At 40.2% G+C, this 25,623-nt stretch overlaps 1 protein-coding gene across 2 annotated transcripts in view; it reads right to left on the bottom strand.

Annotated features, from left to right (window-relative positions):
- PTPN3 (protein tyrosine phosphatase, non-receptor type 3) overlaps positions 1-25,623 on the bottom strand; it is a 303,867-nt gene that overhangs the window by 170,261 nt on the left and 107,983 nt on the right. For both annotated transcript variants that reach the window (XM_019509251.1, XM_019509252.1), the window contains exons 9-12: positions 20,596-20,683; positions 16,469-16,557; positions 10,039-10,102; positions 3,169-3,338 (exon numbers count right to left, since the gene is read on the bottom strand). In XM_019509251.1, coding sequence (XP_019364796.1) covers positions 3,169-3,338; positions 10,039-10,102; positions 16,469-16,557; positions 20,596-20,683 — 411 coding nt within the window. The remainder of the gene's footprint in view (positions 1-3,168; positions 3,339-10,038; positions 10,103-16,468; positions 16,558-20,595; positions 20,684-25,623) is intronic.

Genomic DNA, 25,623 nt, shown 5'->3' with positions numbered 1-25,623 from the left:
GAAGAGTGAAGATCTAATGATAGATTAAAAATGAATCTTTTCAATGTTCTTCATTGTAAATTATTATTGAGGAATAAGAATGTGGCTTTTCAAAGACAACATCTTTAATAACTTTCTCAATAATCTCAATACCCTTGCCCCGGTGGTCTCATGGAGATAATACTAACATGAGAGAGACTCAAAAGGTGATATTTGCTAATAGTTGCACCTAAACTGGGTATACTTCAATAAAAATCACATTCCATCCCAAAATGGAACCTCAAACAATCATAGCCTATAACTGAAATGGATCAGACCTTGAGGGAAGTATTCCCAAATTCCCCATTCTAGTTCCTTCAAGCAACCTACAGATGTGGCTCAACTCGTCATCGGAAGTAAACTCCTATTTGATCAACAGACTCCAAATGGGACACAACCCTGACTCAACAATGAAATATACAACCTGTCAACACATCTTTAGCACTACAACAGTAAATGTCCGCCACAATAAAAACCATCAGAATCTATGGATCCTGTGCATGCACATCTCATTCAGTGTATCAAATGCCCCTGTGGAAATGATGTGGGTGAAACCAGACAGGAACTATGCATCAGAATGAACTCTCACAGAAAAAAAAAAAATTAAAAAATGACAGACACACATACACCAATACCAGCATATTTTTCATATAGCCACCACTCCCTATCTGACCTCATAATCCTCCTGCTCAAGAGAAATTCACAAAAAAGCCTCCAGAAGATGGGCCTGGAAACAGAAATTCATAACTTCACCAGACAATTTAAGAAGTTGGTCTTAATATGGGTAGTGGCTTTATGGCTCATTACAACCATACAAATCCTACCAATTATCTCAGTGCACCTCACATGCAATAACTATTCCTTTCTTGAATGGTCTCACTCTCCCACCAACTACACTGCTTATTCTACCGCACGTCTGTCTTAGAATGGTTCTGTTTATACCTCTTCATTCCTACTTCACTGCCCTCCTCCAGCCCTTTAAGCAAACTGTGGGCACATCTACACATGATGCTATGTTGCCACAGCAACACGCTACAGCAACATGGCATCCACGGTCACAAACCATGATGCCGCAGCTCCATCGCCGTAGCAAAGCACTTCCTTGTTATAGGATGTTGCTATGGTGAAATAACAGCTAAAAATAACCGCGCAAGGTGCAGGGGCTGCTATACTTCCAAAAGGAAGTACTAAAATGATGGCGCAGTAACAAAGGCACCATAGGGACACATGTATATATGCCGTGTTTGTATTTGCAAGACAGCTTATGTCCAATTCCCCTTCAGACCTGAGGAAGGGCACCTAATGCCCAAAAACTTGTCCAACAGCTCCCCCAACTTTACAGCTGGTCCAATAAAAGGTATCACAAAAAGCCTCTCAGTAAAAGTCACTATGCACAACTTTTTTTTTCTGATAGCGTACATACATGTTAATTTTGAATAATTTACTCTAAAAATCAGGAGAGGTGTAAAATAAAAGCATGAATCCAGTTTTTCATTCTGCTTCTCCAGTTTATTCATGCAGAATTGGGATTTCCCTATTATGCATACTAACCAAACATTTAAAACAACTAGCTTTGCAAAAATTTCTTACCCAAGGGCCACAGACTTAACTGTGGTTTGCATTGCTCTGTTTTTTGTTCCTGAGAATTTGAAAACACAGCTATATCTTATACTTAACTGAGAATACTAATCCTCTTTATAATCGCATCCATGTATTAGAGTAAATCCTCATCTATTTTAAATACATGATATTTTCAATTAATCTTTGAAATCTGTGCCTAGTTTTCTTTGTGGAATGTGTGACAGCCTTCAGATTTAACCTGAGATTTTGAAGCAAACATGCAATATTAGTGTACAGTCTAAATAAAATAATGTTTTTTTCCCCTGTGTTCCACTGCTGTAAGAGAGAGCACAGACTCCACTTCAGAGTCGAACTGCCAAGGGGGCTTTTCAAAAAAGGGGAGAAGAATCCATAAGACTGGGGGTACAACATCAACCTGCAATTGTGCAACTGTATGCAACAGACTCTCTGATCTTTTTGTCTGTTAGTGCATTCCATGCACCCCCAAAAAAGAAAGTTTCCAAAAGGTATCAAAGAAAAAGGACAAGGAAGAAGATCAATAGTGGGTTTGTGCCTCACCAACAAATGAATGGCTGGCGAAATGATGTTACAGGTAAGAGCCATAGAAAACGGTTTTTGTTTTTTAAGTACATAGTAGGCAATTTCAAGCCCTTTGAAAATAGGAGATGGTTCCATTGTCTTTCTGACTTATGTTTGTTTCCTGTTTGTTGCAGAAATACAAGCACTCAAAAATGAAGAATACTAAGGGGAATCCTGAGGGTGTAGAGGGCATCATCATCTGTCTTCTCAATCAAGAGACTGAGTCCTTCAAAATAAGTCCTTTAAAATATATTCTAAAACTCTAGAGAGATTCTTGAGAGACTCCTAAACTCCACAGCCAAGAAGAGCAGTTCTCAATGTTTCTGTGACAGTTACATATTATAGCTTGTAAATTTGTTTCTCCCAATCAAATAAGTTCAAATAAGCCCTTTTCAGCAGAGGGTTCCTTTTTAATCAATTGCCTGCTTTATTATCATCATCATTATTATTATTTTAGATTTGCTGCTGCTATTACTCAGTACTGGATGATAACACTGAAAGTCCATTCTCTTGGAAGATGCTCAGTTCTTTGTCAGCATTCTCCGAGGTTGGGCAACTAACACAGGCATCTGCCAAATTTCTGTATTAAATACTTGAAGGGCTTTGCTTATGGAGAACGCCAATGTTCCTGGCCTAGAGTAATCTCTTTCACCTTCTGAAGTGGAATTTGGAGCAGTTTAGCTACCTCATTTGTTTCTAGAAGTTCTCCTATACCTATGTACAACACTTAGGCCCCTGCTACACATTACAATTATTACACAATTAGCTAGTTAATCGCAAAATAAATTTAGACTGGCCACATGTGCAAAGTAATAATCACACCATAAAAATGACTTTCCAACTATAAAAAGAGCCAATCTGCTCAAAGTTAGTGCTTGAAAATGGGCAATAACTCTATAAGCTGGTTTCTATCCAGCTTTAATATGTATATGATGTGAATATGAATTTTTACATTCCAAGTAAAAAGTGCACTCTGGCACTGATACTTACTTTGTTAGGTTTCTAGAACCCAAGGTCCAGTAATGAGAAAATATCTTGTTTTCATGAGGTAGTGACTTTGCCTGAAAAAAGGTGTGATGCTCTACACAAGATTTCCACAGATTTTTGCATGCTCTGTAATTTAACATGTTGAAGGCAACAATATGCTCTCTGGTTTCATTCTGTAACAACAGGAAACATTATGCATGAATGAAGGTTAACCATAGTAAGTACAATATTAGAATTCATCTAAAACTTTAAAGGTGATTTACAGCTAATAGCAATTTATAGCAGATGACTAGAGTCCACAGTAACTGCAAAGAATCAATAGAATAACAAAAAAAAGACAGATCCCCTAGGACTAACTTTTAAGTAATAAAAATCCACATTGACAGAGAATAAATTTGAAATGACAGAAATGTTTTACAGTCACTTCTCTAAACACTTAAAGTGAAATGTCATTGATAGTCATGGAATCTGTGTAAGCCATGTGCCCAGAGAGCTGAAGTTGTTAAGTGAAACTATCTCTGTATAAGACTCAGTGTAATAACCTGCTTCAAAGTTAGGAACATCACCTTTTTTAAAGTGTTTTGGTACTAAAAATTGTAATAATAACTGTCCATTTTCAGGAAAAGAGAATTAGCCAGTCCAACTGCACCACAGATACCACCTTCTTGAAGACAATACAACAAGTAGAATGAAAATAGCAAACAAGCCTAAAAAAAAAAGAGGCAGATTCTCTCTCTTACTTGCAGCCTTCTTGTGGAAGAAATAGAGGCACACCATATGGCCCCATCAGCTATGCTGAGATGTGACAAAGAGTCAGACTACTTTAAGGTCTTCTTTCCCAGTAGCTCTCAAGCCAAAGTGAAAACAGTCTTACAAAGGATGTAGTTTTGCCTGGCTAAACCTGAGACTTATTAACGAGAGGGCATATTCCCAAAGAGATACAAGAAAGAAACGTTATAAGGAGGAAAGGAAAAAGTACATGAGGATGAAAGCAGTGACTCAAATCTCTCATTCTAGGTGCTGTGTAGAATTTAGATGAAGCTAGAAGTACTAGTGTTTCTTTTTATTGCCCAACCCTATAAAGACATTTTTCAGGATCAGACCAGTAAACAGCCTAATAGTGTCAAAGATGGGGATGGAAACCATGATGGTGAGTTTATGCTTACCAATTCACTCATCCCACCGGATATCATGATTCTTTCCCAAAATCATAAGAACATAAGATATGCCAAAATAGGTCAGGTCTATCTAGCCCAGTATCCCATATCTCATAGTAGCAGAGTAAGGGGCCTTTTTTTTTCTTTTCTTTTTTTAGGTGCTTCATTCATTTTGTCCACCAACAGGTCTAATTTCCAGCACCAATTCTGGTCTGCCGATTTCAGTTTTCTGAAATCTGTTTCCTACTCACAATCATAACAGTCCATACATGGTACCAGCAAACTACGTTTTGAGTCTATTCCATTCTTTCTGTTGCCTTTTGTAGACTTGCCTATCAGCATTTATTGGTACAGGTGACTGTGAGACAGACTTTCAGACACCTCCAACCATTCAGCCAACAACTGGGTTAGAGACTGCTAGATCCCAATTATTACAGTATTGTTTACCTGTTAAAATACACATAGAGACTCAACATTACAGAGATATTATTTATCTGTGATACACTCCAAATCCTCAAACCACTTAAAAGCTGATTGCTTTACTCACATTAATCATATGCATGTAAATCACTGAGGAAGGTGAACAGGATTTGGCCCTTATATTGTACGTGGACACTACAACAGGCTTATTTGTTTTATGGTCAAACTTAATATATGCTTCTGTATGTATCTATTTTAAAATATTTGACCATGACCTATTTATACACTAGTAAAATGTATTACACTGAGTTTAAACTTTCATCCAGGATATAAGTTACTCAGCCACAGCTATTTCTCTTAGAGAGATCACGTTGAAAGTAAACATTTTTTGTGATAATTTAGCTGGTAAGCATTTCTTCCCTTACATAAAAAGAGCATACAATGAGTAAAATGTTAATGGTGATTTATATATCTTAACTAGCCCCTGCTGCCTCTTGCATTGTTCAAAAATGGCTTAAGTTATTATACTATTTCTGTGGAAAAACAGTGGAGAAGGGAAAAACAAACATCCAAATAATTTTGTTCAGCAAGAATAATCTTTTAAGTTACCATAAAATTGTTTGCTTGAACCTTTCAATTTAGTTCTGTACTTAATGTTCACAGTTCTAAGGCAAGGGATAAAATTTACCCTACTTGAAGTCTTGATTGGACAAGATAAATTCCAGTTTGCCAAGCTGCACGTGCATTCACTACCACTGAAACTTTTTCAAACGATCTCCCTCAGTGGGATGAAAACACAAATAACTGCTCTCATCCTGAGAGGTGAACTGTTTTTAAACATCTCACACCCATCTAGTCAGCTTTTTTATATTATTTATTTACTAATATAAAAAAGTTGAATGAAAAACACTTTCTGCTGACCAAGAAACTAAGACCCAAATCTTATTTCACATCTAAGACAACTGAGTGTGATCCTATTCCACCTTATTCAAGTCTGAGGAACTATTAACATGTCATTTTTTGTAACATTTTCATCTTAGCCATAAGAGTTCTGCATTAACATTTTTTAGGGACTCTAGTATGATGGAACATGATCATAATTGGTCCAGTAGCATTGCTGTTCTTGGTTTCCTTGATGACATGCCAGACTTCCTCTAGGACAGGAGAATTGGCAAGGGATCCTCTTTCAAAGGTGCTGGGGGATGGACTCGATGGTAGTATCTGCCAGGGTTGACTCACAAATTCAGGAGTGCCTCAACATGCTCGTTCCATCTCACTTGGAGAGATTCATGGTCTTTGAGGAACGTTGAGCCATCCTACAATTGTAAGAAAGTAGGACTGTGGGAAGTTGGGCCATAGATGGCTTTTGTTGCCTGGAGAAAGGCATGTCATTTTTGTCAGCAAAGAGTTGACTCTTTTTGGCTTGATCTTGTCACCACTCTCACTGCACCAGTTTTTGTGAAAACAGGTAATATAGCCACTGGACTCAGAACAAGCCATATGGACGGTGGTTTTAAACCCCTTCCAGAGTTCCTCAATGATGCCTTCATTTGTGTACAGGGCAGAGAATTTTCCAAGGAGACAATGATGGAAATCCTTACAAAACTCCAGATCTCAAAGAGTTTTGGTGTTAAGAATCTTTCGTATTGCTTTTGATTGTTTTCACAGTATTTCCGAGTGAATCAGATGTTCATAATGGATCTGATATGGTGATGTATCCACCGGTCACTGGTTCCTTGCATGTCTCATGTGATCCAGATATCCATTCAATCACGGGCTCTAATAATAACATAGTTGAGGAGGTGCCAGTACTTAGAGTGAGGGTGTCTCCGTGTGTTCTTATATTTGTCACACTGTCTGAAGATAGTGTCAGTGATAAGACCACGCGCCGTGCATTTGCTCAGAAGAAGGGTGTTGTTGCAGTTGGCTTTCCCTATTCCATCCTTACCAGTGGGGCCACTCCAAAGCTCTAAGTCACATCCGACTCTAGAGCTAAAATCACCAAGGAGAATGCTATTGTCTTCCTTGGGAACATTAGACAGACTGTTGGTCAAGGTTGTTCTGTTCTTTGACATCATCGTAGGGGAATACGCACTGATGTTGGTGGCATACTGGTTGCTGCTGAGCTTAAGATGAAGGGTCATAAGATGTTCATCAATGCTTGCAGGGGGTTCTGCAAGTTGACTGACAAGCTGTTTCTTGATGGTGAAGCAAATGCTATGAACACATCTATCGTGGTCCAGTTTCCCCTTCCAGAACGCAGTGTAGCCTTCACCCTCTTCCCTTAGTTGACCATCATCCAGTCGTCTGATCTCACTCACAATATGGACTTTGCAGCTCTCTCTCACTAGTTCTCTGGAGATGATTGCAGTTCCTCTTTCTGGTTGTTCATCATCTTAGTTATCCATCAAAATCTGAATCTTCCATGTTCTGAAAAGCGTTGCCATCTTATGCTTTCAAATGCAGAGAGAGTGATCCCACTGGATGCAGCTATCCAGGCATGAGCAGATAAGACAGCCTAGGTTTACAACACCTTTTCTAGCCCCTTCTCCATGTAAGATGAGCAGAGAGGATCCTGAATAGGACTGCTCAGTCACGGCAGCAGTTACAGAATTGCACCCATGCCTCAACCCAGGTGCAAGACAGCCAGCCATCAGGCTACAATAGGCTGTGTGCTGATTTGTGGCTGGAGACTGCCAGACTCACTCATCTCGTCTGTCACCACTGGACCACTGCTGCAGGGCTTTTGCAAGTTGGTATAGGAAAGCATGTTATTTCCTGTGGTAGAAGCCTAGACATGACTTGGATTAACGTGAGGAAGCTGGTGCATGGAAACAACCACATGAACTTGACAAGGTGGAGATCCAAGCCCAGTGGCAAGCAATAACTCTAGAAGACAGGAGAACTACACCTTCCTGCAGCCTCCTTCTGTCTTTACAGCCATTGACATCCTGACATCATCTTCTACCTGATCGGCTGTTGAGCACTTGGGGTTAGATTGTAGTTTGTCTGAAACCTCCCCTCAAGCCTGTTCACCATGGGTGACCTTAATAAGAGCATAAAACTCCAGGTGACAGCTCTAAGGTCACACGAAGAAGCCTTTTCCTGGTCTCAAACCAACCAGAACCAAGTGAAATTGAAAATATCAGTCTGAATGTGGTTTCCTACACTGAAACAACAGATTCTTTATGGTGACACATCCCTTTCATCAAGTCACAGCATGGTTGGACTGCAATGAGAACTTCTAGGGGGCAAGATTAATTACCCCATGTAGGCAGAGAGGAATATATATGACAAGGAAGGATATACATGGACATTTAACAGTGCATCTGGCCTATTCTTTTCATGCATGATGAGAAATACTGAAAGGTTATGCAGCTGGCCCTATTTTCCCTAAGGGTCTAGAGCGTGGTGCTGTTTGCATGGCTATGATTTTATCCTGTTACTTTCAAACATGGGAAGATGACAACTTAAGCAATGGGGAAAGTTATAAATCAGTGCTTTCAAATTCTGTCATTTTTCCATACGATAAAAAGCTTCTCAAAAGCCTGAACTTTGAGAACACTGCCCTTTTCAGAGTTGATACAGCTCTCTAGAATTTGTAATTTAACTGTTTTTGACAGTAGTGAAGAAGTCATCATGCTTATCTGTTTAAACTGATCTGTACTTCTACAGCTTGGTAGGTAATGAAATTTGCATCCCCTCAAGTTCCAATAAATTGTTCAGAGGGAACACATACTTTTCCTTTATTTTTTTCAGTTTGTCAACATTTACCCCAGACAGGTTTTTTGTTTGAATACCCATTTTGGAAACTGCTTTCAGAGAAATGCCAATACTTGCACTGAAACAGGGACATTCAAATATGAACAAGAATATTTGCTATTCATTATTTGATATTTCATTCAGCCAAGCAGGCAACGTAAACAATATTTCATGACTGAAGTGACTAATTTGTGAGGTGGGATCGGTCCAAATGAGTAAATGAACAGCTGATCAATCATCTAGAGGGTGAAATTAATCTGCATAAATTGACAAATATTTGCAAATAATTAAGAGTAGAAATTGGAACTACAAACTCTTGGATGCCAATTGTCAGTAGATTTTGGCTTTCCTGTCTACTTTTCCATAAAATATAACAGCTTTATTTCTGAGAGACCTGCCCACACCCTGAAACAACCACAACCATAACCACGTTTAGATTTTGCTTGGCAGGTGGATACCAAAATATCCAAAACTTCCCTAATAGGATCTTTGAAAACACAGAGCACACATGTACACACAGCTCACAGACCCTGACATCTACACAAGATCACTACCCACCACCCTGTTCAAAAACATGAGGAAGAAAACCTCAAGAGTAAAAAGCTCCATGACTTACACTTCCTGTGGGGCTGTTGCTTTGCAGGTCCTAACTGGGGTCCAGAAGTTCTTCTATGTCCTGACTAAGAGCTACCCAACTATTATTACCCACTAGCTAACTGGGGCACTATTCAATCTTACTAAAACACAATGGAATCATCAGATTTCCTATAAAGCCATTAGACAATGCTGCATTAAATCACTAGGTGGTTTGTTTGCAGGGGAAACAGATAGACATTTCTGCCTTCAATTATCTCAACTAGTTCCATCTGCAGTACCTTCCTCATTTGCCAACTTAGAGGATATTGTATAAATATTACCATATACTGCAGGAGGGACTCATTATTCCCTCTACCCTTCTCTTTAAGTCACAATTTTTACTTCTCCCCAGGTGCATCCCCTGTGCCTCAAAGAGAAGTTCTTTGGGACAGCCCCTCTAGAGAGGCTCAGCAGCTGTCAAGTGGCTTAGCTGCACTGAAATATTCTATAGGCAGCTGGCCAGCAAGCAAAATGGCAGAGAAAAGGGCAGAGTCCTCTAGCATGCTGAAGGGGGAAAAAACAAAAGCTGATCAACACTCAGAACAGAAAGAACTACTCCTCTGCCTCCCTCCTCCCCAAACCTTTAAGGAGGAAGGTGTTGTGGATAGAAAGAATGAATATAGGTGGAGTGGAGTTAAGAGTTAAGAAATAGAGGACTCCAGCAGAAAGGAGAAAGATGAGTACCAGAGACAGCAAAAGAAAAGATATGGGGAAACTCCTTAAGCTTGGTCAACTAGAACAAAACATTAAAGAGTAAGGACATCTACAAAGCCAGCTTCCCCTTCCCCATTAAACTTTAGGGACAAAATTGATTTACTGGTTCCTCTGACTACGTCACAAGAATTTAGGAAAGAATCTGATAAACATAACAGGAAAAGAAAGCTGAGCAATTACTTACATGTTTTTGTCGTTGCTGTATAAAAAACTTTTTCCTTTTAAAGGAAACTTTTAATATGTTTGCCCTAAAAAACAAAAACAAAATCACACTAAGTAACAATCCACAAAGGCTGAGGAAAAAAAATTAGCCCAAGTAAAACCTAACAGATGCACTTGCAATGTCAGTCTTAAAAGATCTTTAGTTCTATTACAGCATTAAACATTTATAATAAAAAAAATGAAGCTGCCTCTTCAGCGCAGTGTAACAGCTAACTGACCTATCAAAACAACAAGGACCAGAAGTTTTGGCCAAAGAAGAGGAGGATCTCTTAACATTTTTATTTCTCATTAGTTACTATCTAAATATTAACATAAGCAGGAAGCCCACTGTTATCATTTTCACCTAATAAACCAGTATATTGTACTTGCAAAGACTCAGTGAAACTGTTCACTGCCTCCACACACAGGATAATTACCTTGGGCACTGAGATTGTATAAACCAGGCTTGTCAAACCAGGGTGGTTGGGCTAGTCTAAGGGCTAGATTGGGACTGACCCGCTGAGCAGTGCTGGGGTACTAGGGCCAGCCCACATGCTGCATGTGCCAGCCTGTGGCTTGTTGTGCACACAAGCTGGACCCAGAATTACATGTAGCATAGGGGGTCAATCCAGAGTGCAACATGCAGCCCACAACCTGGGCCCTCTGTGCCATGTGCAGTACTGGGTCCAGCTCACGCACTGTGGGTATAGAGAGCCCCTGGACTGGTGCATAATGCACTTGGTGCATGGGACTGGACTGGCTGCACACACTGCATGCAGCACAGGGGGCTGGGACAGGATGGGCACTGCATGTAGTGTCCAGCTTGTGAGTTGTGTTTGATACCTCAGGTATAAAGTAATGATCTACAGTGAGTGGGAGCACAAAAACAGAATTCAGACCTTGATAACAGGATAAAAAGGGAACTTAGGGGCCCCCTGGCCCCCCATGAACTGGAGAGTGGGGCCCACCTTCCGCAAGGTAGAATCTGGGTTCCTTGCCCTCTAGCCACCTTCTTCAAACCCTCCAGGTTTATCTGTTGTCCATGTCACAACAGGAACCAACAGTGGATTAACCAGATGTCCACGTGGGACTTAAAAAAATTTCAGCTAGGACAATGGATGAACCACACAACACCACTTAGCTTGCCTGGCACATCACCTGACATGCTTGCCTTGCATCATGCTCTCCTGCTGAGTCACTGCCACCTTCTCAGGACCCAACTGCCTTCTGCCAGCCCCTTTGTGGCTCCTAACCTAATGGCCAAGCCACCAGCTACTTCTGCTGCCCCTTGACACCATGCACCCAATGCCAACTGTCCACCAGCCCCACCCTCCCTCACGCTGAGCTGGGGAAGCCACTAGTGACCTGTCCTGTATAATGCCATTACCAAGTACTCCAGAGTTGATTTTGACCACTTGCAAACAAGGTGGATAAGATCTCTTTGGGAGCTGGTTCTAGCTAACAGGCTACTGAATCCTGCTCTAGAATGGCTTTTAAAAAAATTGTTTTATGTAATGCCAACCAGTCATGAATCCAGGTGCGATACAAACTGTTTTGTCACTGCTGCTGTAGCTTTCCTATGAGCCTTGTAGACTCAATGTCTTCATTTTTCTTTTATTTGACCCTTTCCTCCCTCCAAGAATGGCTGCCTTCTCTTTCCAAGCCAACACTTCTGTAGAAAGTACCAGAAGCATAGAACATTGTTGAACTGATTCATATTTAACTAATCTCCACCATTTTCATTTGCTGTCACACTCTTAATAAAGTGAATGTTAGCAGAGAACATAACAACTCATGAAAAATCTTTATGTCTCCAATGTCCCATCAAAGGACTTAAATTTCATGAGTTCCCAAACAGACTACATCCAAAACAAGATCCAAATAAAATGCAGAATTTGGCAAAATATTTTTTGTTTTTGCTAGTGACGATATGGACTATAGCTAAATTTCAGAGGAAGTCTGTAGGTTTTATGGTTAGAAAGTAAATTTTTTTATCTGCAAAATAAGCTACTCTAATTTGAATATTATTGGAAAGCAAACAGCATTTTTAGCATGATTTTTCCGATGTGGATAAAACCCGGTAAGGCATCCAAAGGGAGTTACATTTTTAGGAACACATAATAGTACAACTCGCATGCAGTCTTGTGCGATCTGCCAGCTTTTTTCTCATGCAGGTTACACTGGTCATTTTATTTTTTGCCAAAAGAGTAATAGCACTGCCTCCCTTCCTGAAAGTTTTATTCCCTTTGGCTGCTTCCATACAGTACGGCACACTCTAATATTGCAGACTATTATCCCAGGGTTTTTGTTGAGCACTTTCATAGGGTTTGCTGCCACCTTGAGTTCTAAGCTGTTTCTGCCAATCCTGGTCAACTTAAACCACATGAAATTATATTCGATACAATGATATTTTACAGAGCAATAATCTAAGCAACCTATTATTTTAACTTTCCTTTGGGGGCATTTAACGTTACATAAAGTTACATTATTCCACCTGAGTACATCCAAAACCAACCAGTTGGAACATGTGAACCATTTTAATCTCTCATAAAACTTTGTAAGTCTAAGGTGAAAGACGCTGAGGATGTGACTGAAATGTATCCTGTTTTATATCCCTTTATGTCAAAATGCATTGAATTCATACTATATAATGTATATATAGTATAGAATAGCATGCTATTTTTTCACAATGAACTGGGGTGCATACTATTAGTTCTTAATGAATGATTCTAGATCATCAGAAACAAGAAACACTAAAGCCTCTCACTCATACTATATTGAGTTTATGGAGGCTTCTTTGTTTTGTTTTCTGTTTGTTAACTGAGATGCTCTTTTAAAGAATTTTAGGATAATCTAGACTAATTTTATAAGCTTTTTTGACGCATGCTATCGCAATCACCGTGAATTTAAAATATTAACTGGGGGTATCAGGGAGGTTCTAGATCGAGGTGGGTAGTTATTTGGACCCAGGGACCACATAGGGAGTTTTGATGAGTTGTTGCGGGAGGGATCACCCCCCTCCCCCAGCCTCCTCCACAACAACTCATCAATGTGCTAGGGCAGAAGCAGCCTAGCTGAAGCTCCCAGCTGCCTTCCACCCACTCAGGCACCTGCACTGGACAGGCAGAGTGGGCGAAAGGCAGTCAGGAGCTGGAGCCAGATCTCTGCACACTAGGGCAGGAGGCGCCTAGATGAAGCTTCCTCCTGAACCATAGCAGGAACTGCCTCTGGAGGCGATGGGAGCCAAGCAGCAGCCACACTGGATGCAGTCCTGCTGGTAACCTGTGTGCAATAGCTGGGGCCATGCCAGTGGGTGCAGGCTGCTCCAGGAGTCACTTATTTCTATGTGGAGCACTGTGGGACCAGCTGCGGACCAGATCCAAGCCACTGGCAGGCACCCCATCATTGGACAGATTTAATCATTTGGTAGGCTGTATACGGCCTATGGTCCCTCTTTTGCCCACCCCAGTTCTAGAAGTCCAATCCATGCTCTGCAAGTTTCAACAGATATGACAAGTGGTGCCTGGTGGGAGAAGGGACAACTGTTGGCCAGGATGTTGTGCGCTTTCTTTCTTCCTCTGCTCTTTCTCGGCTTCCTGAGCAAGACAGTTCTCTTTGACATGGACTGTATCTTGATGTATGGTGCAGTGCCACTGAAACCTGTTACCAGCCAGCACTTCCCAATTTGTTGGGTTGATGCCACCCTTCTTAAGATATGCTTGCAGGGTGTCCTTGTAGCACTTCTTCTGTCGTCTGTGAGTCCTCTTACCATGCCTAAGTTGAGAGAAGAGGACTTGCTTCAGGAGATGAGCGTCAGCCATCCACACACAGTGCCCAGTCCAGCGGAGTTCATGTTTCATGATCTTTGCCTCAATGCTGGTTAGCTGCACACAGGATGCTGGCATTGGTGCAGTGGTCTTCCCATCTAATATGGAGGATCTTCCTGAGGCAACATTGATGGAATGATTCCAGGCGCTTAAGATGGCTTTGTTAACCATGTCTCATATGCATAGAGGAGGATGGGGATAACCCCTGCTTTGTAGACCAGGATCTTAGTTTCCATCTGCAGATCTCGGTCAGCAAAGCAAAGCAGTTTTCTGAAGCATATGCTGGCACAGCGAATCCTATGTTTGATTTCTACATCAAGACTGACTGATAGGGGAGGTGACTGTCAAGGTATGAGAAATGCTTGATGTTTTCCAGGGGTTCTCCACCAATGGTAATTTGTGGGGGGAGGGGGCAGCTTGTGCTGAGGCAAGCTGATGGAGCACCTTGGTCTTCCCACTGTTAAGGGAGAGTCACAGGCTGTGATAGGCACCTGAGAAAAGTGGACTGCAGATCAGTCTCAGTGTGCACAAGGATAACAGTCATCAATGCACTGAAGGTCAGTGATGCCAGTCTTGGTAACTTTCATTTTGCTGTGAAGGCGCCACATGTTGAAAAACTGACCATCTATTTGATACTCAACCCCATTTCTAGGAGGAAGGCGGTCATGGATGAAAATCAAAATCACAGCAAGATAGATGGAAAAAATGGCTGGGGCAATGATGCAGCCCTGCTTGATACCAATACAGATAGTAAATGGGTCTGTCTCTGATCCACTGCAAAGAACTGTGGCAGTCCATCCCATCATGGAGTAGCCTGAAGACACTGATGAACTTCAGTGGACAACCAAACCTAGCCAGCACCTTCTGTAAGGCTTCATGATTGATGGAGTCAAATCAAAGGGCTTGGTTAGGTCATATGAATGCCATAAACAGCTCCTGGTGTTGCGTTGTGCAACAAAAAAATCACATTGGTTGTACCCCGAGATGGTCTACAGCCACAGTGGGATTCTGGAAAGACATCTTCAGCAAGGGGAAGGAGGCAATTCAGAAGGATGCAAATAAGAATCTCCCCGGTAGCAGACACAAAGGCAATGCCTCGGTAGTTCCTACACACTGACTTGTCCCCTTTCTTGAAGATGGTCACAATGTTGGCACTCTATGTCAGGTAGAACTTCCTCATTAACCCATATTTTGATGAGAAGTTGGTGAAATTTCTGCTCTTCCACCAGCTTTAAAGACCTCTGTGGGGATGCCATCTGGGCCTGGCACCATGCCAGACTTCCTTAAAGGATTGGGGATCAGCAAGACGTTCTATTATTGGATACTTGATGGTGGCAGCTGAGACCTCAGATTCACAGTTGACTAGAGACTTGAAGTGCTGCTTCCAGTGTTGCTTGATGGATACATTGTCCATGAGAAGGGTGGAGCCATCCTGGGATCACAAAGAAGTTGGGCCAGTGGAATGTGGCCCATGGATGGCTTTTCTTACTTGAAAGAAGCTTCTCATGTCATGCTGGTCAGTGAAACTCTGGATCTCCATGGCCTTCACTTGCCATCACTGGTTCTTGATATCCCATAGCCTCTTCTGAACTACAGCACCGAGCCAGTGGTAAGCCTCTCATTTTTGCTGGTTAGAGGGTTCACTGTGCCAATAGCAGAATGTGGCTCTCTTCTGATGGATAAGTGCTAGGATTTCCTCATTGTTCTCAGCAAACCAATCTTGGTGACAGTAAGTGGAGTATCCAATTGACTTTGTCTCAGCACATGCCTTGTGAATAACGTTCTTAAGCTCCTCCCAGTGGGCTTGGATTTCCTTGATGTCATCAGATACGTCAGAGAGACTCTAAGTAAGGCATTGTCGAAGAGCCTCACGTATAGCTTGGTCTGGGAGTGCCTTGGTGTTAATTCTCTTCCACATTCCTTTAGGTTGTTTACGGCATTGTGGTAAAAGCTGCATGTCTATAATTGATCTGACTACAATGTGCACAATTAACAAAAGTGCTATCAAATGCTAGACATCCCTCCTTTTCAACTGCATAGAGCTTCTGTTTCTAACCTTGTCAAATTATGTGAGATTGGATTTCAAACCTTCCCTGGTACAGGACTAAAAAATATTGCTCACTCAGATCTCTAGCCACTACATTTGTAAAAGGGAGAATGCTTAAGGTAAAAAGAAAATACCCGTCTGATATTTTTAAAAACACTAGATGCCTAAAGATGCTTAGAGATTCAGATTGCTAGAAGTAATTGAAGCAAGAGATGGAGAAGAAGGTAAAATTCAGGAGCAGCATGATAAAAAACAAGCTATGTATTTTACCATATATTAAAAATACAAAGACACAAATGTAATGTCATTGTGTGGTATGTGTTTATTATTTTAAGATGACTGCATTGCTCCCAAGTTATATGGGTCATAATATTAAAAATTAATTTTACAGTATGGAGAAAAAGGAGAGAAATCAAGGGACTAAGTCAGAAAAGTTAATTTAAAATTCTCCATCCTTAGCAGAAGTGTTACTTAAAATGATAAAAGAACACTTGTAAAACTTGATTAATAAAAAGAATTAGAAATAGGTAAACATTTACCAGGGATAGAAACTTGTACAAATACATTTTCTGTATACAGCAATGCCACCTGAAGCAATTCCAATCATCAGGTCGAGATTATGTAGATCCTGAAGAAAAAAAAAAAAACTACTGTAAGAATACAGAAGCAGGTTGTGACATTTTCATTTTTTTCTACTTATGCATTCATTTATAGGTTTCCCATAATCATGGTAGAGCAAGCATAAAATATAACCTTTAAGCTATAAAACTGAAAGAGTAAGGTTTCTGCACTATTTATTCTAATGGATATTTCTAACTCAATCTTACCTACAATGTATTATAAAAGTCTTGCCATTAAGAGAAATCACACTGATAATGCCACCTCATAAACCAGTGCTCAGTATTCTTTGGGTCAGTAGGAAAAAACAGAATTCCTCTTCCTTTTTTCTCCTACTTTAAATGGAAACAAGAATGTATAGTACTTGCTCCCATTAAGGGCTCATGAGCCATGACATACCCACCCAGCTTCCTGATGCTGAAATGTTTTTGGGAAGACACAGCAAGTTATGCCTCTCTTCAGTACCAGAAGAGACCTACCAAGCAGCACCTAACAAGACTCAGCTAAATGAAAGATGACCTCAGTTCTGACCTAAAAGAGATTCAGGGGTCATGCACATGCTCACATGCATGATTGGACAATCCCATTCTGTTTTGGAATGGCCTTGCACCATGGAGGGGAACAAAGAAGTCCTAGAGTCTTAGTCAAGGGAAAGGAATTCCCAAACTAAGAACATACAGTTGTAATAAGCACTTCCTTTAGGCACCCCTGATGCTATTAATTTAATAGCGGTAAAACTGTTGCTAAACTATATGAATTCCTAAATGACAGTACTCAAGGATGTGATTTCAACAAAACCACGCTTGTGTCAAATGTATAGAAAGGGACTGGTTGGACTGACACATCATAGTGAATCTTCTGTTCTATTTCATGCAGAACTGACATATGCAATTGGACATAAGAGTGGGATCACAAACCAGCTTTAATACTGCATAACATTCAATCTCTATGCACATCTGTCCAGGGATGGATCCAGGAGGGTATATTGGTGCACTTGCACTCCCTTTGATTCCTGCTCCACTCAAAGTTTAAAATCAGCTGCCTGGCAGTGGCAGCGGTTTTTCTAGCAGGCAGTCCTGAGAGAGTCAATTGATTTCCTGGCTCATTACAATGTACCCGATCCATTCTAAACTCTTCATTCCACAGCTGTTAACAATCCTCTCTTCTTTTTAACAGTCTTGATGTTCCACCAGTCAAGCTATCCTTTGTTCTCCAATTCTGCTGTCTGTTAGCTGCTCCTGGTAATAAAGCTCCTGTTCACAGCACCGCAGATTGCTTTTAACTCATTCCAATTAAACTCAATTTATTTTTGCTTCAATCTTAAACTGCAAAATACAACCCTAGACTCCTAATGTGTTAGTAAATCTCCTAGTTTATTTTTAATGGGAGAAAAAATGTTTTATATGTGATGATGCAACTTACCATCTGCACCCCCTTTTCAAAATTATAGATCCACCCATGCAATCACCTTTTCATATATACAAAAATAACTATCTAGAGACAGCACCTCAATGAGTAGGAGAATGAGTGAATAGGAAGCTTTAAATTTGCTATTTTCTCTTTGCACTGCTCTTTTCATTGCTAAATTTAAATTGAATTAAAACTATAATTTTTTTCAAAAATTGTCATTGGGAAATTTCTGGTCACGGGTCATATTTGACATTACTATGGATAAGTGAAAACGTTAATGTAAAAATAAATAAAATCAAATCACAACCTACGTCTTGTACAATCCACGTCTAATAATCTTACAATGTACAAAATTGTACATGTTTAACACAATCAAACTACAGATTTTAGCTGTCTTAAATTCAAGAATCTAATGTTTTAGGCAGTGGCATTGGCATTACAAGGATTAAAAACATTTTATACAGGATGATTTAAGGTAATGCTAGATTGGCATAAAAATAAAACCTTCAATATCTTAAATGCTCCTCTAGATGGCTCACTGTGCTCAGTTAGTAATAACGCTTAGTTTTATATATCTAACGCCAATTTTTTTTCTATACCTAAAAAGTTACTGAATAGAACAAGTGGCATATAACTACAAAAATTATTGCAGGAGGTAGAGCATACTTCTTTCAATTACAGGTATTTCAGGATATATAAAAGGACTGAACAAGCACTAAATGCACCCTGCAACACAGATCACCAAATGCTATGCCACCTAACTGCAGTACTTTAGCAATTTGTGGGAAATCTTATACTGAGAGAGATTTAGTATCTGTCTATAATTTATACTCCATAAAAAGTAGGAATACTGGCACGATAAAATGAACCAGAACTCTTTTGTCTAATAAATTAATATAGAAAAAGGTAAATGAGATAGCTGTTCAAACGAAATTAACTTCATTTAACATCTTTAGGTAGGATTCAACCATGCAAACCAGGATTCAACCACTCAATTACTTTTATTACATTGACTTAAGTGCAGACAGGATCTAAGAGGCCAATGAAATGCTGGATGTGTGAAAGAGAGGGGACAGCCGTCAAGAATTTTTAAAAATAAGGGATTGACAAGTGCTGCTAGATGGGTCATGCAGATCCACTATTCCTTTTATTCTAATCTTTTTTTTACACTTTCTTAGGAAATGTCTAAAGACTCTCAAATAAGAACTATATTTAAGACAGTAAATGTAGCTGTGGTAGTGATACATTTAACTTTGCTAGTAAATGCAAACTCAAAACAGCAAGAACTGTCAGATCTCCCACTTGTCTACCTGTGAGGAAGACCATGAAAGCTAGATTAACATCAGGTCAGGTATTAAGCGGATGGTGAGGTTCCCTTTCAGATGCAGACTTAAAAGTAAAGCTTGTAACTGAACAGTTTCAGTAAATGTTTCAGTGTCTACACATGCAGTACCTATTAAAACAGAGTAAACTAACCAACTCTGCCATAGGTTAGTACTTGTGTTTTCAAGTACTATCCTATGGCAAAGTTTGTTACTCCACAACAATGCATATATAGGCGCTAATGGGGCTAGCTGGGGCATGAGGGTGCTTCAGTATTGGGGCTGCCTGCCAACTAGCTCTGCACTGAAGTACCCTTGTGCCCCAGCCAGTCCCTCCACAGCACACTGGGCCAGATTGGACCAGCCCCGGGTTGGCAAGCTGGCCCCCAAGACACCCTGCCAGCCAGAGCTCCTGCAGCTCAACATACCACAGTCCCAAACACATGTTCAAATGCAGTGCCCAGGAGCAATAAACTTTGGCACAAACTGTGCCAGAGTTTACTGCTGTATGTTAATCGCGCTTGTAGACATGTCTCCTTATGAATACAAAAGATTCCATTTAGTCATAATTTCTTGTGGCATGAATATTAAAAGTTGCATAAAACACGGTAGTGATATGTTATCAGCAGAACATGCACCTGAGCTGCTTTAAGAGTAATTCTATCCCACAAGTTGGCCAATTGTGACAGCAGCAGAAATGTACAAGTCCAACTCAAGACAATTCACGCTCACGTTACACAAAAGGAGAAGTTCTCATCATTATGTTTTTTGGTTTTAATACCACAAAAAAAAAAAATTGGACCATTACACTGGCAGGTTACAACACACTAGGAAACTTATCTTTTAAGAAAGCTGAATATTAGAGAACTCATTTTCAAACATGTCTTGTCATCTGCTTTTGTGCTAAATTCACTCACTCTGAGCCTGGATTCATGATATGTGGAAGAAATAAACAGTCTGAATTCTTAAGGATACCACAGAAATCAGGTGGCTTCTGTCAGGCTTATTTCTATTTATTTTCCTCAGTACTCATGACAATGATATAACCCTTCACGAAAAGTTCTTATATTTCTTGTGAACACATCTCCAAAGGATAGAGCTGTTAGAAAAATCTAACTTATTAACTGACACAATTAGAGACATAGCCATGTTAAATGGAAAGTTAGAAAAATAATCCATATTTCTAAATTGAAAGTTATATGCAGTATGGCCAATATTAAAATGCTACTGTTCAGCATTGTTAGTAACAGGCCCATCTTATAAACAGTATTCATATATTAATATTGTACAAGTGAGAAATGACAATGTAAACATACTCTACCACTGTGCAATTCCACTCCATAAAATTCAAGGGTTCGTGCTATATTTATATAACAGGACTCTGCTTCAGATTGCTTGAGGCCACTAAGAAGAAAAAAAACAAAGGTATTTAATACATTTAAAATTAATAAGGACAAGAAATTAAGGTCACTGAACAGACAATTTTAACTTATTATTAAGGTGCCTTTGCAATGCAAAAGAATCCTTTAATCCAAGGAGTGACAGGTTATCTATAAATATCAAGCAGCAGCTAATTAGCTAAGTATGTTAGCTCCTTCTAGACTCCTTCCTTACACTGTGGAGAAATGCATCGCACAGCTCCACTGGAAAACTCTCAAAGTCATATTCCCTTTTAATTGCAATTAAAAACAAAAACTAATGAACAAAATATGGACAGCTGTTTACAAGGGTGGGGAAAAAAAGACGACCCTCCAAAAAACAGGGAGAGGAAGTGCACAATGGAAAGAGCAGACTAAGGGGAAAAAATGGAAAAAAGGCAAATTGTAAAATTTGGAACCAAAACTGGATCTAAAGTTATATCTACTTTAGCATCTGATGAATGAATAAAAGAAAGCCAGGAAGCCTTAGGATGTTTTATTTGCTTCTACCACAACATAGAAAAAAAGAAAAGAACGAGCTGTGATATTTAAGAGGGGTTTGTCTTTTCTTTCCAGCATAGGAGAGGATGAAGACAATAGATTTCCTAACTGGTAATAAATTTAAATCAGCAGGTATCACACCAACTGACCTTGAGATCTCTGCCATGTTTAGGGCAAAACAAAATTTGGTTTTTGGTACAGGTAACATGGAAAACTACCCTGGGTGCGAATCCTGGATTAATTCTAAATGCCAACTTTTCAAAACAAGCAAGAACAAAATCTCATAGCAAAGTGCTTTCTGGATAGACAATGTAATGTACTAACTGATCATGTCAGAACAAATGCCTGCCAGCTAATAATACAACCTTAACAGAAAAAGCAAAATGATGACAAAGATGACCTAGCACGACAGAATCTGGAATCAAACTCAAAAGCAGCTAAACCTTTACAAGACAGTCTCTGGAAGATAACTGAGAAAGGCCTCTTGGTCTGACAGTCCCAAGACTAAGCCTTTAAATTAAGCTGCCAAAGGCAACTTAAACAAGAAATTCTAATACGCTAGCCATGGCATTGAAGTAATGTTAACAACAACATACAATGACTTTCCAGAGGTAGTAGTAACACTTGTAGTAGTAAAAACCTTCTTAAAAATTAAAGGTCAGTTTTTGTACGCTCAAGAGATTAAGATTCCTAACCATCCTCTGATGGGCGCACAGTGCAGTGGTGTGGGAGGGCATACTGTGTGAGGCCCCAGAGGCCCATGTCCCTCTCACTAGTGTGGCTCAGGGGGTGTGCAAGCCCTCTACTGCTTAGAAGTTGAATAGCCCCTGGCTAATGTTTGCTTTTATGGGAGATAGGCAAGGAAGCCAGAATACAGCACAGTATGGGAGGGCTGAGTTTTCAAGTTTTTAGGTGTCATTTAGGGAATCTACGGTTATTTTTTATTTGCAGGTTGTCACTTACTGTAAGCCATGTGAGTCTTTCTAGATAGAGCAGAATATAAATCTAAATAATTATTATTATTCAGTCCAGTGAAGAGGAAACCACATTTCATTTTCAGCTAATGAGGGGACCAGACCTCTGCATAATTAACTAACAATATGAAGTTGATAACCATGTCTCTCGCAATGCCTCTGGCACTCCATATCCAGAAGTACTTCTACACACTGGTGCAAAGAAAGTCATAGGTAGGAAAGCAGGGCTGGAAGGGACCTCACATTGTCATCTAGACCAGCTCCTGTTCAAGGAAGGATTGTCTCTAAACCATCCCAGCCAAGTGTGTCCACCCTGCTTTTGAAAATGTCCAGAGATGGAGATGCTACAAATTCTGTAGGTAGCCTGTTCCCGTGCTTAACCACTCTCCTAGTCAGAATGTTCCTCCTAATCTCCAATCTAAATTTCCCTTCCTGAATCCTGAGGCCATTGCTCCTAGTCCTGTCCCCTGAAGCCACAAGAGAAAAGCCCATCTCCATACTCTCTCTAATTACCATTTAATTATCTGAAGACTTATCAAATCCCTTCTTTTACCTCCTCTCCAGACTAAATAACCCTACCTCTTTCAGCCTAAGCCATGCTTTTCAGGTCCTCAATAATTTGTCACTCTCTACTGGACTTTCTCCAATCTGTCCTCATCTTTCTGGAAGCATAGGGTCCAGAAATGAATACAGTACTCCTAGTAAAACCTCACCAATGCTAAAGAGGGCAGAAGATTCACAAGTAGCACTCCTGTTGATACAACCCAATGTGCTGTTGGCTTTTTTGGTAAGAAGAACACTGTTGGCTCATATTCAGCTTCCGGTCTATGGTCTATCATAACTTCCAGGTCCTTCTCTGCAGTACTGCAGTCTAGCCAGTCATTCCCCAGCCTGTAATTGTGCATACAATTATTCTGTCCCAAGGGCAGGGCTTTGCACTTGTCCATGTTGAATCTCATCTGATTGAATGCAGATATTTCTCCAGTCTATCCAGGTAATTCTGGATCCTAGCCCTGCTCCCCAGAGTGTCTGCAACTCCACATAACTTGGCATCATCCACAAATTTGCTAAAGCATACACTTATTCAAAACAGGTTCCCCAGGCATCTTTCTTGGATCTGGTATTGAAGTCAATTACTTCAAAACAGTAATAGTCATCCTCGTTCTCTAGCTACTTGCTAAGCATGCTGCTACTACAATGGCTATAACCTTCACTCAAAAAACACGTTCCCAATTTGGATCAGATAGCTGTTTTGAGACAGTATCCCTTTTCTACAACTTCAGACAGGCAAACTCTAAAGGTACAACAACAGAGAGTAAAGAATGAATAGAAAACTTGTTAAAATCATAAATATGTAGACAAATCCTAAAGCAGATTTCTAGTTTTTTAACAAGATGAAGCAAGGACAGATAGCAAAGATTCATCAAGTTCTTCAGGAAATTCAGTACAGTTCATAAAACTTCCCCATCCATCTTTCACCCATAGTAACTCAAAGGGAAAGAAACACATAAAAGTCTTATCTTTTTACTAATGTTTTTACTGAGTTCTTACTAATACTTCACTAAGTTGATACCATGTTTGTGCAACTAGGGTACCTGTAGACACTGCTCTGACACGCTGTAATTACAGTATGGTGGAGCAGACTTGATGAATCAAGTCTGCTGGATTGTGCTAATTAGCCCACTCGAGCAGCCTCTGTGTGTTGTGTATTCAGTGTCCCTGCACTTCAAAACAGCAGGGGGGGAGGAGCTTTAACTAAAGCTCACTGAATGAACTTTAGTTAAACCACTCCTGTTGCCATTTTGAATCATGGAATGCTGAATACATGAAACGGTACCGGTGCTTTAATTAAAGCGGCACTCAGACCTGCTCTAATTAAAGCGCCCCTCTCAACTACCCCCTGGAGAACCTGTAAATATGCTCCTAGATTCCTTGAACTCTCTAAAGAGAATAAGGGAAGAGCTGTTCACAGTGTACTTCTTGCTTTGGAGACCATGGAGCTGCAGGGAGATAATTTAAAGAGAACCTGTTCTAGACACTGTATGTAGTTGGTGATGTTTGTACCTCACCATCTGCCACTCTAAGTTATAGTGCCCCCCCACCCCCAGCCCAATGCTAACAATGGAGAATATTTTCCCCATTTCTTCTTTTCTCTTCCAGATCATTATCCTGTCTTAACAGTAGCAATCATCAAATGTTTCAGTGGAAGATGCAAGGAACATTGCACTAAAATCTAAATATGCTTGTCTCTCCTCGTTCACCTCTTACGGTCTTATCTCAATCCCCAGAAGAAACTGACCTGAACCCTGAAGGGGCTTAGGCTCATGAAAGCTAAATGCTCTGTCTGCAAAACATTTGTTTCCTCAGTTTTTAATACTTAATTTAGACAAATGGCACACTTAAACTCTGATTATTAATATTCTGAGGTACCTGCAGCATCACAAACCACAGCACCACACACACTTGACTCTGAAGTTTGAATGGTATAGAAAAAAAGTCTTGTGAAAACAGAAATCTCCTTCCTCAAAGGCCCCATTTTCATTCATATCGATAGTGACTTCTAATCTGTCATCTGAAAGGATCCAAATGAGTAAACATCTCCCACACAGTAAGATGTGATGAGAAGCCAACCTCACCAGAACTCAGAATACAAATCTCTGGCTGCACCACTATCTCTGGCTCACAATATCTGCACAGATTGCAATCACGGGTTGAAGGATGGTGGGGAGTAAACTTCAGATTTTACACTCCAAACAAGGAACCAGACACGATTAGCAGCAACTTTTGACAAGGAGAGCCAATTCCTTATCGTGGTGTGCAATCTCACTTATGCCCAGAATTCAGCTGTACGACTAATCCCAGTAGGCTACCTCCGTGGCCTAGAGATGTCAACAGGGGAGAGATGAGACAAAATACAGGGCAGCAGGCAAAAGGACTGCTGGAAAAAAAAATCACACTTACAGCCTAAATCTTTGATCTCAAAATAGAACTCCTATGAAAATGCAGATGCCTGCATCACAAAGGGAGAACACTGAAGCTAACAAAGATCTGTACAATGTACTGCAATGTTTATCCTATTAGCATCTTCTGTGGCCTTTGTGGGTGTGATTAATGCAATCAATCAGACTGCAGGATTTGGTCCACGTGAAAGAAACACCCTGCTTCGGTGTTATCCACCTCAATCTATCGAAACATTAATCTTCGGTGGAGACAAGATTCCTTTTCTCACCTTTTTTTTTTATTTTCACACTTTTGTTTCTTGTCCAATTACAGTGTTCTAGTTCCACCTTTCCAACAAGCAGCACAAAACTAAGGCTGCGTACACACATTCACAGCATCTGGAAGAATTCTCTTGGGTTCTTTCTCCTGGTAGAAAACACCTCAAGATGCTGGAGGACTCTGCTGTGGCTTCTGTCAGAAAAGAACATTCATTCTCCCAGGATAAAGTCTC

This window comes from Gavialis gangeticus, unplaced genomic scaffold (genome assembly GCF_001723915.1).
Source record: "Gavialis gangeticus isolate Ggan-Ray unplaced genomic scaffold, GavGan_comp1, whole genome shotgun sequence".
In the NCBI taxonomy this organism is placed as follows: Eukaryota; Metazoa; Chordata; order Crocodylia; family Gavialidae; genus Gavialis; species Gavialis gangeticus.
This window is presented reverse-complemented; position numbering and strand designations above follow the sequence as displayed.